Below are 17453 nucleotides of genomic sequence, written 5' to 3' on the forward strand. Positions count from 1 at the left end.
TCTGTATGCAAATTAATCCCGCCTAGGAACGCCCACTCCTCCACACTGACCTCCACCCATCTCAAACAATTTTTTTTTTTTATATTTGAATAACTCTTCCCATGAGCCAGCCCACTGCTTGTATCAAGACTCCTCCCGGGTCCTCCCTCCAGCCATGATCTGCCTGCATGGCATAGAGAATCACAGAGACCCAGTGATGACGTCACGGAAACTAAAATAAAGTATGTCATGGAAACAGAATTGTTTTATTAACATGTTGATGATGATGGGGGGTGGGGGAGGGACCAGGGAAGGCAAAAATAAAGCAATTAATCTTCATCCCTAGAGGAAGGACGTTACATATATGACACATATCGAGCGAGAGACAGAAATCTTCACACGCTTAGCTGAATGAAAATTACACGCTGTACATTTTTCACAGGTTGACTCGGATCTATGCGGCGATTCCCGGAGGAAATCCCTAAAAATAGAATCACACGGATAGTAAACAGACGGCAGCGCCGGGCCGGGGGAGCACGCCAGAGTTCCCCGGATTAAAGGGCCCCCTGTGTGTCACAGAAAACATAAACCTGTTCAAGGAGAACATCCAATCAGAAGTCATTTGAAGACAAAGTGCGGTTGGTTTTTTTGCTCCCTCTTCGGACGCAACTTTACCCCCCCCCCCCACCCCGATGCATCAAGTCTTCTCTGTCCTGTCTGCTCCTGTGCATGGCGGCCCCATTGACTTCTATCAGACCAGAGAAACATAGAAAAGTGACGGCAGAAAAAGACCATGAGGTCCATTGAGTCAGGCGTTTTATTTCTTTTTTTTTGGGGGGGGAGGGGGTGGTTTTGTTTTGCTTTTTGGGGAGGTTATTTTTAATTTTTTTTTTTTGTGTTTTTTTCAGTTTTGTTTTGTTTGTTTTTTTCAGGTCTTTTTGTTTTGTATTTTTGGGGATTGTTTTTGTGATTTTTTTTTTTGTTTTTGTTTTTTTGTTTGTTTTTTTTTGTAGTTTTGTTTTGTTTTGTTTTTTGTTTGTTTTTTTCAGGTCTTTTTGTTTGGTTTTTTGGGGGAGTTTTTGTTTTTGATTTTTTTTATTTGCTTTTTTTCTGTTTTCACTATATCCACTCTCCCCGGACCCTGCATTCACTATATCCGCTCTCCCTGGACCCCGCATTCACTATATCCGCTCTCCCCGGACCCCACATTCACTATATCCGCTCCCCCCGGACCCCGCATTTACTGTATCCGCTCTCCCCGGACCCCGCATTCACTATATCCGCTCTCCCCGGACCCTGCATTCACTATATCCGCTCTCCCCGGACCCTGCATTCACTATATCCGCTCTCCCCGGACCCTGCATTCACTATATCCGCTCTCCCTGGACCCCGCATTCACTATATCCGCTCTCCCCGGACCCTGCATTCACTATATCCGCTCTCCCCGGACCCCACATTCACTATATCCGCTCCCCCCGGACCCCGCATTTACTGTATCCACTCTCCCCGGACCCCGCATTCACTATATCCGCTCTCCCCGGACCCCGCATTCACTATATCCGCTCCCCCCGGACCCCGCATTCACTATATCCGCTCTCCCCGGACCCCGCATTCCCTATATCCGCTCCCCCCGGACCCCGCATTCCCTATATCCGCTCCCCCCGGACCCCGCATTCCCTATATCCGCTCTCCCCGGACCCTGCATTTACTATATCCGCTCTCCCCGGACCCCGCATTCACTATATCCGCTCTCCCCGGACCCCGCATTCACTATATCCGCTCTCCCTGGACCCTGCATTCACTATATCCGCTCTCCCCGGACCCCGCATTGCCTATATCCGCTCCCCCCGGACCCTGCATTTACTGTATCCGCTCTCCCCGGACCCCACATTCACTATATCCGCTCCCCCCGGACCCTGCATTCACTATATCCGCTCTCCCCGGACCCCGCATTCCCTATATCCGCTCCCCCCGGACCCCGCATTTACTGTATCCGCTCTCCCTGGACCCCGCATTCACTATATCCGCTCCCCCCGGACCCCGCATTCCCTATATCCGCTCCCCCCGGACCCCGCATTCCCTATATCCGCTCTCCCCGGACCCCGCATTCACTATATCCGCTCTCTTCGGACCCCGCATTCACTATATCCGCTCCCCCCGGACCCCGCATTCCCTATATCCACTCTCCCCGGACCCCGCATTTACTGTATCCGCTTTCCCCAGACCCTGCATTCATAAGGGGGGGACACTGGAAGAAGGGGAGGATCAGAGAAGACAGGGTCAAACAGCGTTTTTTACACAATGCAGAGGATTAACCCCTTAGGTTCCACAGCGAGTATAACAAGCACGCTTTACTGCATCTACAGACTGATTGTACTGTTGGGGGTTTAGTAACACTTTGAACGAAGTTTAGCATGATGTGAAGTACAGGCATTCACTATATCCGCTCTCCCCGTACCCCGCATTCACTATATCCGCTCTCCCCGGACCCCGCATTCACTATATCCGCTCTCCCCGGACCCCGCATTCACTATATCCGCTCTCCCCGGACCCCGCATTCACTATATCCGCTCTCCCCGTACCCCGCATTCACTATATCCGCTCTCCCCGGACCCCGCATTCACTATATCCGGTCTCCCCGGACCCCGCATTCACTATATCCGCTCTCCCCGTACCCCGCATTCACTATATCCGCTCTCCCCGGACCCCGCATTCACTATATCCGCTCTCCCCGTACCCCGCATTCACTATATCCGCTCTCCCCGGACCCCGCATTCACTATATCCGGTCTTCCCGGACCCCGCATTCACTATATCCGCTCTCCCCGGACCCTGCATTCACTATATCCGCTCTCCCCGTACCCCGCATTCACTATATCCGGTCTCCCCGGACCCCGCATTCACTATATCCACTCTCCCCGGACCCCGCATTCACTATATCCGCTCTCCCCGGACCCCGCATTCACTATATCCGCTCCCCCCGGACCCTGCATTCACTATATCCGCTCTCCCCGGACCCCGCATTCCCTATATCCGCTCCCCCCGGACCCCGCATTTACTGTATCCGCTCTCCCTGGACCCCGCATTCACTATATCCGCTCCCCCCGGACCCCGCATTCCCTATATCCGCTCCCCCCGGACCCCGCATTCCCTATATCCGCTCTCCCCGGACCCCGCATTCACTATATCCGCTCCCCCCGGACCCCGCATTCACTATATCTGCTCTCCCCGGACCCCGCATTCCCTATATCCACTCTCCCCGGACCCCGCATTTACTGTATCCGCTTTCCCCAGACCCTGCATTCATAAGGGGGGGACACTGGAAGAAGGGGAGGATCAGAGAAGACAGGGTCAAACAGCGTTTTTTACACAATGCAGAGGATTAACCCCTTAGGTTCCACAGCGAGTATAACAAGCACGCTTTACTGCATCTACAGACTGATTGTACTGTTGGGGGTTTAGTAACACTTTGAACGAAGTTTAGCATGATGTGAAGTACAGGCATTCACTATATCCGCTCTCCCCGGACCCCGCATTCACTATATCCGCTCTCCCCGGACCCCGCATTCACTATATCCGCTCTCCCCGGACCCCGCATTCACTATATCCGCTCTCCCCGTACCCCGCATTCACTATATCCGCTCTCCCCGGACCCCGCATTCACTATATCCGGTCTTCCCGGACCCCGCATTCACTATATCCGCTCTCCCCGGACCCCGCATTCACTATATCCGGTCTCCCCGGACCCCGCATTCACTATATCCACTCTCCCCGGACCCCGCATTCACTATATCCGGTCTCCTCGGACTCCGCATTCACTATATCCGCTCTCCCCGGACCCCGCATTCACTATATCTGCTCTCCCCGGACCCCGCATTCACTATATTCGCTCTCCCCGGACCCTGCATTCACTATATCTGCTCTCCCCGGACCCCGCATTCACTATATCCACTCTCCCCGGACCCCGCATTCACTATATCCGGTCTCCTCGGACCCCGCATTCACTATATCCGCTCTCCCCGGACCTCGCATTCACTATATCCGCTCTCCCCGGACCCCGCATTCACTATATCCGCTCTCCCCGGACCCTGCATTCACTATATCCGCTCTCCCCGGACCCCGCATTCACTATATCCGCTCTCCCCAGACCCCACATTCACTATATCCGCTCTCCCCGGACCCCACATTCACTATATCCACTCTCCCCGGACCCCACATTCACTATATCTGCTCTCCCTGGACCCCACATTCACTATATCCGCTCCCCCCGGACCCCACATTCACTATATCCGCTCTCCTCGGACCCCGCATTCACTATATCCGCTCTCCCCGGACCTCGCATTCACTATATCCGCTCTCCCCGGACCCTGCATTCACTATATCCGCTCTCCCCGGACCCCGCATTCACTATATCCGCTCTCCCCGGACCCCGCATTCACTATATCCCCTCTCCCCGGACCCCGCATTCACTATATCCACTCTCCCCGGACCCCGCATTCACTATATCCCCTCTCCCCGGACCCCGCATTCACTATATCTGCTCTCCCCGGACCCTGCATTCATAAGAGGGGGACACTGGAAGAAGGGGAGGATCAGAGAAGACAGGATCAAACAGTGTTTTTTACACAATGAGGAGGATTAACCCCTTAGGTTCCACAGTGAGTATAACCAGCATGCTTTCCTGCATCTACAGACTGATTGTACTGTTGGGGGTTTAGTAACACTTTGAACGAAGTTTAGCATAATGTGAAGTACAGGCAAAAGTCATGCAAAGAAAACGGTTTGGAAATTGGTGAAATCTGTCTACAAATATAATTCTTTGTGGAAATAAATGAATTCCCCCAGAGCAGCAAGATAGATGGATGGAAGGATATAAATATCGATGTTGAGGTTCCATCACACACACTTGTACAGGATCTGCTGACTCAAGAACTATTTTTAGGATCGTTAACTGCAAAAGAAAATGTCACTTCCCTCGGCACCGCAGATTCCCCGTGTGTGTGCGATGGAACCTCCTGTCCTCACAGCTCCAAGGAGATCTGCAAGGAGGACGAATATCCTGTGTGATGTTATCATGTACCTACAGATCCTGGCAGATATCACTCAATCTGACCTCTGGCCTCCCCTTCAGTCTTGCACAGGTGTACCGGCTCCTCCCCTTCAGTCTTGCACAGGTGTACCGGCTCCTCCCCTTCAGTCTTGCACAGGTGTACCGGCTCCTCCCCTTCAGTCTTGCAAAGGTGTACCGGCTCCTCCCCTTCAGTCTTGCACAGGTGTACCGGCTCCTCCCCTTCAGTCTTGCACAGGTGTACTGGCTCCTCCCTTCAGTCTTGTACAGGTGTACCAGCTCCTACCCTTCAGTCCTGAACAGTTGCACCGGATCCTCCCCTTCAGTCTTTAATAGTTGTACCGGCTCCTCCCCTTCAGTCTTGCACAGGTGTACCGGCTCCTCCCCTTCAGTCTTGCACAGGTGTACTGGCTCCTCCCTTCAGTCTTGTACAGGTGTATGGCTCCTACCCTTCAGTCCTGAACAGTTGCACCGGATCCTCCCCTTCAGTCTTTAATAGTTGTACCGGCTCCTCCCCTTCAGTCTTGCACAGGTGTACCGGCTCCTCCCCTTCAGTCTTGTACAGGTGTACCGACTCCTCCCCGCCAGTCTTGCACAGGTATATCAGCTCCTCCCCTTCAGTCTTTCACAGGTGTACCGGCTCCTCCCCTTCAGTCTTGCACAGGTGTACCGGCTCCTCCCCTTCAATCTTGCACAGTTGTACCGGCTCCTCCCCTTCAGTCTTGCACAGGTGTACCGGGTCCTCCCCTGGACTGAAATGGCTTCCTCTGATTTCACTGCACACTGCGGGCTTCTCACGATGTGCATTAGAAACTGCAGTAAGTCAAATAGAGCATCACTTGTGTTACCTACGGCTGTCTGCATGCCTAGGAGGGCAATTATGGAGGGTGGGTGTTACCGAGGGTGGTTTTTCCTATGTACTTTGTCTGGTCCACTATACATTTCACACGTCCAATCTCCACCTCCAACATTATATGCCAAGATTGATAAAGAGAACCTGCTTTGACCCCTAAAATGCATTTACTCCAAAGGCATGTAGGCAGTTGCAGTCTATTTTCTGCCCTGTAGGTGGCGCTCATCCAGAGCAGCAATGCAGCTGGAGGGGGAAGTACAGGAAACTGTGGGGTTGATTTACTAAAGGCAAATAGACTGCGCACTTTGCAAAGCTCAGTTGCTCCAGAGATTAGTAAATGAGCAAAGGCTCTGCTGACTTCCATCATCCAATCACATGCAAGCAAAAATTATTTTTTTAATTTTATTTTCCTTGCACCTGATTGGGCATTCTTTTCAAAGTGAGGCTCATTGACTAAGCTCTGGAGCAATTACACCTTGAAAAGTGCACAGTCTATTGGCCTTTAGTAAATCAGCCCTTGTGTTTCTCTAAGATTCCCTTGGTTCCTTGAAGCAGCGTTCCAGTTGGCTATGCTTCATCCAGGTGACCCTGGCGGCCATCTTGGGTCACGCAGAGTCTTTTTGAAGTCCCTGCCCCCAGGTTTTGGGGCATATTTGCAAAGTGGCTAGTGTAGGGAAAGCATATCCCTCTGTCAGGGACTAAACTAGCAGCAGGAAGAGGTTCCAGAGGAGTAGGGAAAGCTTAGGGGCTGTCTATAACATCCGAAAACTCCTCTTTGGGTTGGATCAGCCAGGCCGTATTCCACCCCCCTTGGAAGGCACTGACTCTCTGCTCTGTTCCTGGTTGCGTGGGCTTCCCCGCCGGACTGCTGTACTGTTCACCAGTTCCTCAATACATTGGCTACTGCATTCCGAGCAGGGACAGACTGACCATTCGGAAACTCGGGCACTGCCCGAGGGCCCAGGGTCAGTAAGGGGCCCCATGAGATACCCCTGGTACCCTTTTCATAGGCTTTTTTGAGTTTGGGCAAGGACACAGGGGCCCCATGATCCCCTATTGCCCGGGGGCCCCATGAGTTGTCAGTCCACCCCTGATTCCGAGTCTCTGCTGTTTACTGCTGCCAAACCACAGTACACCGACCCAACAGGCAGAATGTACCGATCTGTTTTAATGAGGTAAAGACCTTATTTTTGGACCATTAGAGTCTGCCTCGCCATTCTTTGTCTCTACAGGTTATTTATGTTGTATTTCTCCTGGGAATTTTTTTTTCCAACTTCCTGTCCTGGAGACATAACAGGAAGCAAGCATTCCCTCTAAATTTTCTCCGGTGCAGTTGGCCCCATTGGAAGATTCCTTCTCATCTTCTGTTCTGATGACTACTCTACAATTTTGGATTCCCCATCCTTCTACCTCTTTGATAATGGTCATCAGAGAAGGTAGAGAAGGGGAATCTACCCAACGGGGGCGTGAAAGCAATAAAAACTTGACAGAAGGTCTAGGGGCGGACTGACAACTCATGGGGCCCCCGGGTAATAGGGGATCATGGGGCCCCTGTGTCCTTGCCCAAACTCAAAAAAGCCTATGAAAGGGTACCAGGGTCATCTCATGGGGCCCCCTACTGACCCCGGGCCCTCGGGCAGTGCCCGAGTTTCCAAATGGTCAGTCCACCCCTGAGAAGGTCTAACCCTTCCACATACCATCCAAAACTCTAACATCCAAAAGAAAAAAAAAACTGGCTTTGCATACTCGGCGGCAGAAACGTATCTTCTACAGTCTGTCCTACCTGCCTTTCTTCTATGCACCAGGGGCGGACTGACCATTTGGAAACTCGGGCACTGCCCGAGGGCCTGGGCTCAGTAGGGGGCCCCATGAGATGCCCCTGGTACCTTTTTCATAGGCTTTTTTGAGTTTGGGCAAGGACACAGGGGCCCCATGATCCCCTATTGCCCAGGGGCCCCATGAGTTGTCAGTCCGCCCCTGCTATGCACCCATGCTCCCTCTCTTTTTCTCTCTCTCTCTTTCCCAACATTTTTTTTTATAATATCTCCATCTCAGATATTCTGTTCATCTCTGCGCTTCATTAAAACATTTAAAATTTACAGTAAAAGAAACAAACAAAAAGAAAATAGTTACCAGAAATGGCAAATCCACTGAAGCCTACAGCAAGGACCAGGAAGGATATGGCTACACCCTTACTGTGCGAATAGCCGACCACCAGAAGAAGAGTTGCCTCCATCCCAAAACCTGAAAAAATGTGTAGGAAATAAAAGTCAATGTTGGGATTCTGGAAAGACTTTAGTCGTGTAGTGGCAATACAACTACTTCAGCAGGGTCAGAAGAAAAGCCAGACAGATTGGTCTCCTAAGTCCTCAATATCTCCTTGCTGCAACCATTTGCATAACAAATACTAAACTGTTTGGCAAAAAGTTGATGAACCATAGACCATCGCATCTACATGAGGTTCTAAAACCTTCAGCATGACTATGGAGCTGTCCACCATGGTGGCTTTAACAGCCTCCGCTTTTTTTAGAAGGCTTCCCACAAGATTTTGGGGTATCTGTGGGAATTCATGTCCATTTATGAGTTCGGGTACTGATGCTGGATGAGAAGACCTCATCAGAACCACCAAACTATGTCTTTATAAATATGTTAGATAAAAAGAATTGGCTCATTCTAAAAGTTCCCAAAGGTGTTCAGTAGGGTTGAGGTAAGGGCTTTGAATGCCACTTGAGTTCCTCCACACCAAACTGGTCAAACCAAGTCTTTATGGAAATATTGGTTGAGAAGACCCGGCTCATTCCAATTCATCCTAAAGGTGTTCAGTAGGGTTCAAGTCAGGGCTCTGTGCAGGACTCTCCAGTTCCTCCACACCAAACTGGTCAAACCATGTCTTTATGGAGATGTTGGTTGAGAAGACCTGGCTCATTCCAATTCATCCTAAAGGTGTTCAGTAGGGTTCAAGTCAGGGCTCTGTGCAGGACTATCCAGTTCCTCCACACCAAACTGGTCAAACCATGTCTTTATGGGGGTGTTGGATGAGAGACCTGGCTCATTCCAATTCATTCTAAAGGTGTTCAGTAGGGTTCAAGTCAGGGCTCTGTGCAGGACTCTCCAGTTCCTCCATACCAAACTGGTCAAACCATGTCTTTATGGAGATGTTGGTTGAGAAGACCTGGTTCATTCCAATTCATCCTAAAGGTGTTCAGTAGGGTTCAAGACAGGGCTCTGTACAGGACTCTCCAGTTCCTCCACACCAAACTGGTCAAACCATGTCTTTATGGGGGTGTTGGATGAGAGACCTGGCTCATTCCAATTCATCCCAAAGGTGTTCAGTAGGGTTGAGGTTAGGGCTCTGTGCAGGACACATGAGTTCCTCCACACCAAACTGGTCAAACCATGTCTTTATGGATCTGGCTTTGTACACATGGGCACAGTTATGAAGGAACAGAAAAGGGTCTTCACCAAACTGTTACCACAAGATTGAAAGAGTTGCACAACTGAAGGAAAGAAGAAGGAAGAATAAAAAAGAAAAGAAGTACAGAAGAAGGAAAGAAGAAAGAGGGAAAGAAGAAGGAAGGAGGTAGAAAGAAGTGAGAAACAAAAGGAGTCTAAAGGCCATTGCATCATTCTCCATGAAGGCCAACACATGTCATAGTTTAGCAGCTGAAGTGGGACTCCCCAGTCCTGCGGGCGGTGGGGGTGCAGACATTGGGAAGTCAGTGAATTGAGGAGCTGTACATTGCAAAATATCTGATTGACTCAATTCATGTCCACCTTCCAGTCTCCATGAGTCCAGTTTGCCCGTATTCTCAATTTGAATAATTCCAAGAAGATCAGACAGATCCAGGGGCGGACTGACCATTTGGAAACTCGGGCACTGCCCAAGGGCCCAGGGTCAGTAGGGGGCCCCATGAGATGCCCCGGTACCTTTTTCATAGGCTTGTTTGAGTTTAGGCAAGGACACAGGGGCCCCATGATCTCCTATTGCCCGGGGGCCCCATGAGTTGTCAGTCCGCCCCTGGACAGATCTACATGCAAACATTCAGCTGAATAAAAACTTGGCAAATCAGCGATTTCCCAGAATCCTCCCAACTCGCCACCCTGAGAGATCGAGGAAGGCAATGGAGGATTCAACCCCAAACCATCTCCCCCAATACCGTCCTATCAGTTTTGGGCAGAATGACCCTTTTAAGTCCCCTAAAAACAAGCCGCGTCACTGACCTCCGCAGTTCATGATCTTTCGCACCGTCGTCGTGGACAGGATCTGTCTGCTCCTCAGATAATCGGCGATCTGTCCTCCGATAGGCACAATAATCGTCATGACCAGATGCGGCACGGCGGACAACATCCCAACCTGGCATGAAACGGAGAGCAGAAGACATCATACAGCTTTCCTTCCTGAAGATGAACTCCAGTGACGTATTCAACACAATAATGAATGCAGCTCTGTATTGATTTGTATCATTCGTTGTATATTATTAACCCCTCACTGACAGCTCCCGCTGGCCCTTGAACAGTTCATGATCCCAGAGGCATCCCAGATCATGTGATCGCTGTGATTGACTCTTTCATTGATGACGACGTCCATCCTACCAGCTTCCAGCCTTCATGGTATGCTCAGGAGCTGATGGTGACAGCCAGGGCCACCAGTCCTCCAGTCCTCCTGTATGGGGCCCAGGCCAGCAGGGGGGCCCAGGCAGCTGGGTGAATTGGATGTGAGAAGGAAGGGTGATCGGTACAGTGGGGGGGGGGGGGGGGGCACTGGAACCGATCCCCTAAATGGCTCTTTCTGGCTTCTTCTCCTCAACCTCCCGCTGGCTTTCAGCTGCTGCAAAGAGAGCCATACAGGGGATGCGTTCCAGTAGTCGTCCCCCTCTCACACCCATCACCCTCCCTGTGCATCATACGTTTCTCCTTACTGCCTGGGCCCCCATGTGTGCCCCCACCCCCGCAGTGCCTCCGGCTTCCCTCCTCTCCTTGTCACACCATAGGATCCTTCAAGATAGAGAATGGGAGAAGGGTCCGGTAAATATGTCGCATTTACCAGTACCTTCCTTTCCTGCATGAATACAATGAGTGATCGGTACTGATCACTCACTGTGTTCATTCATAACTAAAGCATCGCAAACTGGGTTTTTGTTTTTAGGGGGGGGGGGCTGTCAAGTTGGCTGTATGGGACCCTGCGGTTTCTAAAAGCAGCCCTGGTGACAGCGCAGTCACAGTGCTGGGGGTGCGCAAAACACAGATACATATATAAGGCAACATGGAATACAGCCCACATAGAAGGCAATCTAGAGCCAATCCAATCATGCCAAACTGCCCCCCCCTTCCCCCCAAAAAATGTATGAGCATCATGTGTCAGCAACCCCCCTGAAAAAAGTGCTAAACTGCATGCTTACCTCCCAAGCATAAATCCCCCCCCCCATACAAATGGCCCCTCCCCCTGATAAAATCCTGCTCCCAGCACAAATCTTTGCTTCCCCATCCCCACTCCTACCATGTCATCTCTTCTAGCACAAACCCCTCCCCCCAAATCCCCCCTCCCCAGCACAAATCCTCTTTTCCCACCCCCAACCTAATGCAAATCCCTCCAAACCCCCCCTCCTAGTACAAATCCTCTTTTCCCACCTCCTTTCCTAACGCAAATCCCACCAAATCCCTCCTCCTAGCGCAAATCCTTTTTCCCCACCCCCCTTCCTAACGCAAATCCCCCCTCCTTGCACAAATCCTCTTTCCCCACCCCCCTTCCTAACACAAATTGCTTCAAATCCCCCCAGCACAAATCCTCTTTCCCCACCCCCCTTCCTAACACAAATTGCTTCAAATCCCCCCAGCACAAATCCTCTTTCCCCACCCCCCTTCCTGACGCAAATCCCACCTCCGAACACAAATCCTCTTTCCCTACCCTCCGTCCTAACGCAAATCCCTCCAAATCCCGCCCCAGCACAAATTGTCTTTCCCCACCCCCCTTCCTGATGCAAATCCCCCCTCCTAGCACAAATCCTCTTTCCCCATCCCCCTTCCTATTGCAATTCCCCCCTCCTAGCACACTCCATCAAATTATCCCTCCACAAAATTCTTACCCCTGCCATTCCCCAAAATTCCCCCTCCCAAAACAAATCTCCTCTCCCAATTCCCCCCCGACATGATACCACAATGGACAATGGCCAGGGCAGCCACCCCTCCTGGCCACCCATCTTTATATTTATATCAGCCCCCCCCCCTACAGCAGAGCTCAGACTGGAAGAGGGAGAAGCAGCACAAGGGGATAAACAGCTGTGTTGTAGTGCTCATCTGCTAACAAGGGGCATGCATACAGAAGGAGAGTGCAGAGTGACAGAGAGATGAGCTCATCAGTCTTCTGCTTCTCCTTTCACTGTCCATTCATAGACTGGGAGAGGGAGAAGACCCAGGAGTCTTACTAAACTGCAGCAGTGAAATGAAAAATCAGGTCTCTAGGCTGGCTGTGCTGTGTGGCAGAGCTGTGTAAACCTCAGGACTGGCTGAACAGGACTACAAATTCCTTGGTGGGTACAAGAGCTCCCATATAAATGTATACAATGGATATCTAGACGGCTGAGAATTTCTCACCTTGCTGATCTCGAAGCCAAACACCTCCTCAAAGTACGCCGGCTGGCTGATGAGCAGCAGATAAAACGTCCAACTGCGACAGAAATTTGCAACTATGATTGCATAGACAGGCATCGAGGTGAAGAACTTCCTCCAAGGAGTCTTGAATTTCTGGAAAAGGAGGAAAAGGAAAGCGTCGGCTGCTGATGAGAGTGATTGAGGCGGCGGGGACGGAAGATTTGATTGCAAGCCTAGAGCCAAGCTGTCCAGCCTTCGCCACTTACCTCCAGTGCACCCATGAGGTTGGCGCTCTCGCCGATGCTCTCCTCGATGTAGGTGCGTTCTTCGTCCGTGATGGTCGGGTGCTTCGCCGGGCTCTCATAGGAAACCAGAATCCAGAAGAAGTACCAGACTATTCCGAAACTCCCTGCGAAGGACACGAATCGTCAGCAGATCGCCGCGCTGCCCCTGTAGGGGCCACTGTGGAAGGTGGGGCAACGCTGCCAGGCGCACAGCAGCAGTTCATCTAGTTTGGCTCAGTTAGCAGTTCTCAGCCCCCCCTTCCCTCTTCACATCAGAGTCCTCAGTCCACCCCCTGACCTTTCACATCAGAGTCCTCAGGCCCCCACCTTCCCTCTTCACATCAGAGTCCACAGTCCACCTTCCCACCAACTCTTCACATTAGAGTACTCAGTCTGCCCCCCACAACCTTTCACATCAGAGTCCTCAGCCCCCTTCCCTCTTCACATCAGAGTCCTCAGGCCACCCCCTGACCTTTCACATCAGAGTCCTCAGTCCCCTCCTTCACATCAGAGTCCACAGTCCACCTTCCCACCAACTCTTCACATTAGAGTACTCAGTCTGCCCCCCACAACCTTTCACATCAGAGTCCTCAGCCCCTTCCCTCTTCACATCAGAGTCCTCAGGCCACCCCCTGACCTATCACATCAGAGTCCTCAGCCCCCCCCTTCCCTCTTCACATCAGAGTCCTCAGCCCCCCTTCCCTCTTCACATCAGAGTCCACAGTCCACCTTCCCACCAACTCTTCACATTAGAGTACTCAGTCTGCCCCCCACAACCTTTCACATCAGAGTCCTCAGCCCCTTCCCTCTTCACATCAGAGTCCTCAGGCCACCCCCTGACCTTTCACATCAGAGTCCTCAGCCCCCCCCCTTCCCTCTTCACATCAGAGTCCTCAGCCCCCCCTTCCCTCTTCACATCAGAGTCCACAGTCCACCTTCCCACCAACTCTTCACATTAGAGTACTCAGTCTGCCCCCCACAACCTTTCACATCAGAGTCCTCAGCCCCCTTCCCTCTTCACATCAGAGTCCTCAGGCCACCCCCTGACCTTTCACATCAGAGTCCTCAGTCCCCTCCTTCACATCAGAGTCCACAGTCCACCTTCCCACCAGCTCTTCACATTAGAGTACTCAGTCTGCCCCCCACAACCTTTCACATCAGAGTCCTCAGCCCCTTCCCTCTTCACATCAGAGTCCTCAGGCCACCCCCTGACCTTTCACATTTGAGTCCTCAGCCCCCCCTCCCTCTTCACATCAAAGACCTCAGCCCCCCCTTTACCTCTTCACATCAGTGTCCTCAGTCCACTTCTTGACCTTTCACATTAGAGTCCTCAGCCCCCTCCTTCCCTCTTCACATCAGAGTCCTCAGCCCACCTTCTCACCAACTCTTCACATTAGAGTCCTCAATCTGCCCCCCACAATCTTTCACATCAGAGTCCTCAGACCCCCCCCTGAAATTTCACATCAGAGTCCTCAGGCCACCCCCCCCCCCAACACTTCGTATCAGAGTCCTCAGTCTGCCCCCCACAATCTTTCACATCAGAGTCCTCAGACCATCTCCCCGACCTTTCACATCAGAGTCCTCAGGCCACCCCCCCAACACTTCACATCGGGGTCCTTAGGCCAACCCCCCAACACTTCACATCAGAGTCCTCAGGCCAACCCCCACAACCTTTCAAATCAGAGTCCTCAGGCCACCCCCTCAATCTTTCACATCAGAGTCCTCAATCCCTCCTTCTCCCCAACCTTTCACATCACAGTCCTCAGTCCACTCCCACCCAACCTTTCACATCAGAGTCTTCACTCCATCTCCCCCAACCTTTCTGTCCTCAGACCACCCCCCCAAACAACCATTCACATCAGTATCCTCAGTCCACAACCCCCCCTACCCTATCACATCAGAGTCCTCAGTTCCCCCACCTCTTTACATTGAAGTCCGCACTCCCCCCGCCTTTCTTTCTTATTAGAGCCCTCGCTCCATTTCCTTTCACAATATAGATCTCAACTCCCCCCCCCCAGTGCTCCTTTCACATTAAAGACCTCAACAGGGCAGCCATATGAAATTTTGGGGTCCCTTACACCACAGCTTTAGCCCTGGGCCCCCCAGGCCTGACCACCAACATTCTCCAGGACCTGCCCACTGGCTGTCCCACTGAATTTTCCCAGTGGCCATCCCAGCGAGTCCTTCAGTAGATCTACTTTTATTTTAACACTCTTAAAACTAAAAAATGAAAAGTGTATTCCAAGTCATCAGTGCTTGCATCCCCATATATCCAGCAAAGAGATGACCCAATCCAGCAAAGGGACATCCCTATATATGCAGCAAAGAGACTGCCTTATATATTCAGCAAAGAGATTGCCCAATACAGCAAAGAGGCATCCTCATATCTTTAGCAAAGGGAAAGCCCAATCCAACAAAGAGACATCCCCATATATTCAGCAAAAAGACAGCCCAATCCAGCAAAGAGATACCCCCATATATATATATTCAGCAAAGAGACATCCCCATATAATCAACAAAGAGACATCCCAATCCAAGAAAGAGACATAGCCATATATTCAGCAAAGAGACATCCCAACCCAGCAAAAAGACATCCTTATTCAGAAAAGAAACTGCTACATATATTCAACAAAGAGATTGATAAATACAGCAAAGAGACATCCCAATATATTCAGCAAAGAGACATCTCAATCCAGTATAGATCTCAATCCAGTAAAGAGACAGCCCAATATATTCAGCAAAAAAGACATCCCAATCCAACAACGAGACAGCCCCATATATTCAGCAAAGAGATGACCAAATCTAGCAAAGAGACAGCCCAATCCAGCAAAGAGACATCCCCATATATTGAGCAAAGAGACAGCCCAATCCAGAAAAGAGACAGCCCCATATGATCAGCAAAGAGACAGCCCAATCTAGCAATGAGACATCTTAATATATTTAACAAAGAGACACCTTAATCCAGAAAAGAGACAGCTCCATATATTAAACAAAGAGATACCCCCATATATTCAAAGAGACACTCCAACAAGCCGATCCCCATATATTCAGTAAAGAGACATCCCTATCTAGCAAAAAGACAGCCGAGTCCAGCAAAGAGACATCCCCATGTAATCAGCAAAGATACAGCCTGATCCTTTAAAGAGATGCCCCAATATATTCAGCAAAGAGACACCCAAATCCAGAAAAGAGACACCCCATATATTCAGCAGACACCCCAATCTAGCAAAGAGACATTCCCATATATTTAGTAAAGCGACATCCCCCTATAGCAAAGAGACAGCTTAATCTAGCAAAGAGACCACCCAATCCAGCAAAGAGACATCCCCATATAGCAAAGAGACATCCCAATCAAGCAAAGAGACATCCCCATATAACAAAGAGACATCCCCATATAGCAATTTATAATAAAAGATGGCACATTCAATACACACAGCCAGGTTCTTCTAGTGACACCTACTGAACATGGTTGTCTCAGGTTGCAGAGAGGCAGAGAGGAGACCACAATTTGTAGCAATTAAAAAGGAAAAAAAAAATCATGGTCCCCGTAGTGAACTGCAATCGAGAGTTTTAATTTCCTCCAAATTTAGATGAAAATCAAGGGAACATTATGATTTTGGTGGCATGCACAGGGATACATCAGGAAGGCAAACGTGTTTTTTCGGTATTGTATTAAGGAAGCCTCAGGCTTGGAATAGCTCCTGAGGTGTCTTCAACTATCCTCCTCTTCACGTGATTGTTACAGTCAAAGTGGTTGTAAAACCTCCCATATCCCCAGTGAAGTGACTGGCCTCAGGCAATATACAGAGATGAAACAAATCTTCCTGCATAAGTTGTACCTGTCTATCTGCATTCTTTTCTTCTGTACATCCATTCAAATTGCTGAATTTATAAAGCTGTCTGAGTTCAGAAAACAGGGTGGGGAGCTGAAAGTACACTCTGCAGAGCTCAGTGATGGGAGATCTGAGAGCTGACTGGATGGAAGAGACACCCCCCCCCCCTTTACACAGGAACAGAGCTGAGGCAGTCAATCTGCTAATAGCAGAGGAAGGAGGCAGCAGACAGAAATGACACTTAGGGGTTTATTTACTAAAGCTGGAGAGTCCAAAATCAGACTCCCTTCTGCATAGAAACCAATCAGCTTCCAGGTTTCATTGCCAAAGCTTCATTGAACAAGCTGAGGTTAGAAGCTGATTGGTTTCTATGCAGAAGGGAGTCTGATTTTGGACTCTCCAGCTTTAGTAAATAAACCCCTTAGTGTTCTGGACTGAGACAGGTACACACTATAGCAGGATATGCTTTGTTCATATTTCATGTCTGAGGTTTACAACCACTTTACCATCTGTGGTTGAACTGCATCATCTTAGCATAGAAATGAATGGGGCTTTCTCTTGCCGTGTCAATTATGAGCCGGGAGGATAATCCATTCCCAGGAGACCGTTAGCTGTCTCTTCCATGCTCTTGTGATGGTAGGAGGGACCAAGATTACTTCTACGGTCGCCTAATGCCACCCCGGAGAGGGGTAGAGATCCTACCCTCTTCTGCGAGAACATTGAGCTCCAATGCTCTCCATATATCACCCTTCCATGAGAACAAAAACCTTGCCCTTTTATAACTCCTACTGGGGTGTAGCAGAAGATCCATCAATTCAACAGCCTCTGAAAAATGTTCCAAGATTTTAA

The 17453-nt window shown here is 50.4% G+C and overlaps 1 protein-coding gene across 1 annotated transcript in view; it reads right to left on the reverse strand.

Moving 5' to 3' along the window:
• The window catches only part of LOC149433868 (vesicular glutamate transporter 2-like), a 46633-nt gene that overhangs the window by 13884 nt on the left and 15296 nt on the right, over positions 1-17453 (reverse strand). The window contains exons 4-7 of the mRNA XM_089664346.1: positions 12754-12896; positions 12491-12640; positions 10121-10253; positions 8033-8143 (exon numbers count right to left, since the gene is read on the reverse strand). Coding sequence (XP_089520472.1) covers positions 8033-8143; positions 10121-10253; positions 12491-12640; positions 12754-12896 — 537 coding nt within the window. The remainder of the gene's footprint in view (positions 1-8032; positions 8144-10120; positions 10254-12490; positions 12641-12753; positions 12897-17453) is intronic.

The sequence above is a fragment of the Staurois parvus genome, unplaced genomic scaffold (genome assembly GCF_062004578.1).
Source record: "Staurois parvus isolate SC_StPar_1 unplaced genomic scaffold, SC_StPar_1.0 ptg001892l, whole genome shotgun sequence".
Lineage (NCBI taxonomy): Eukaryota > Metazoa > Chordata > Amphibia > Anura > Ranidae > Staurois > Staurois parvus.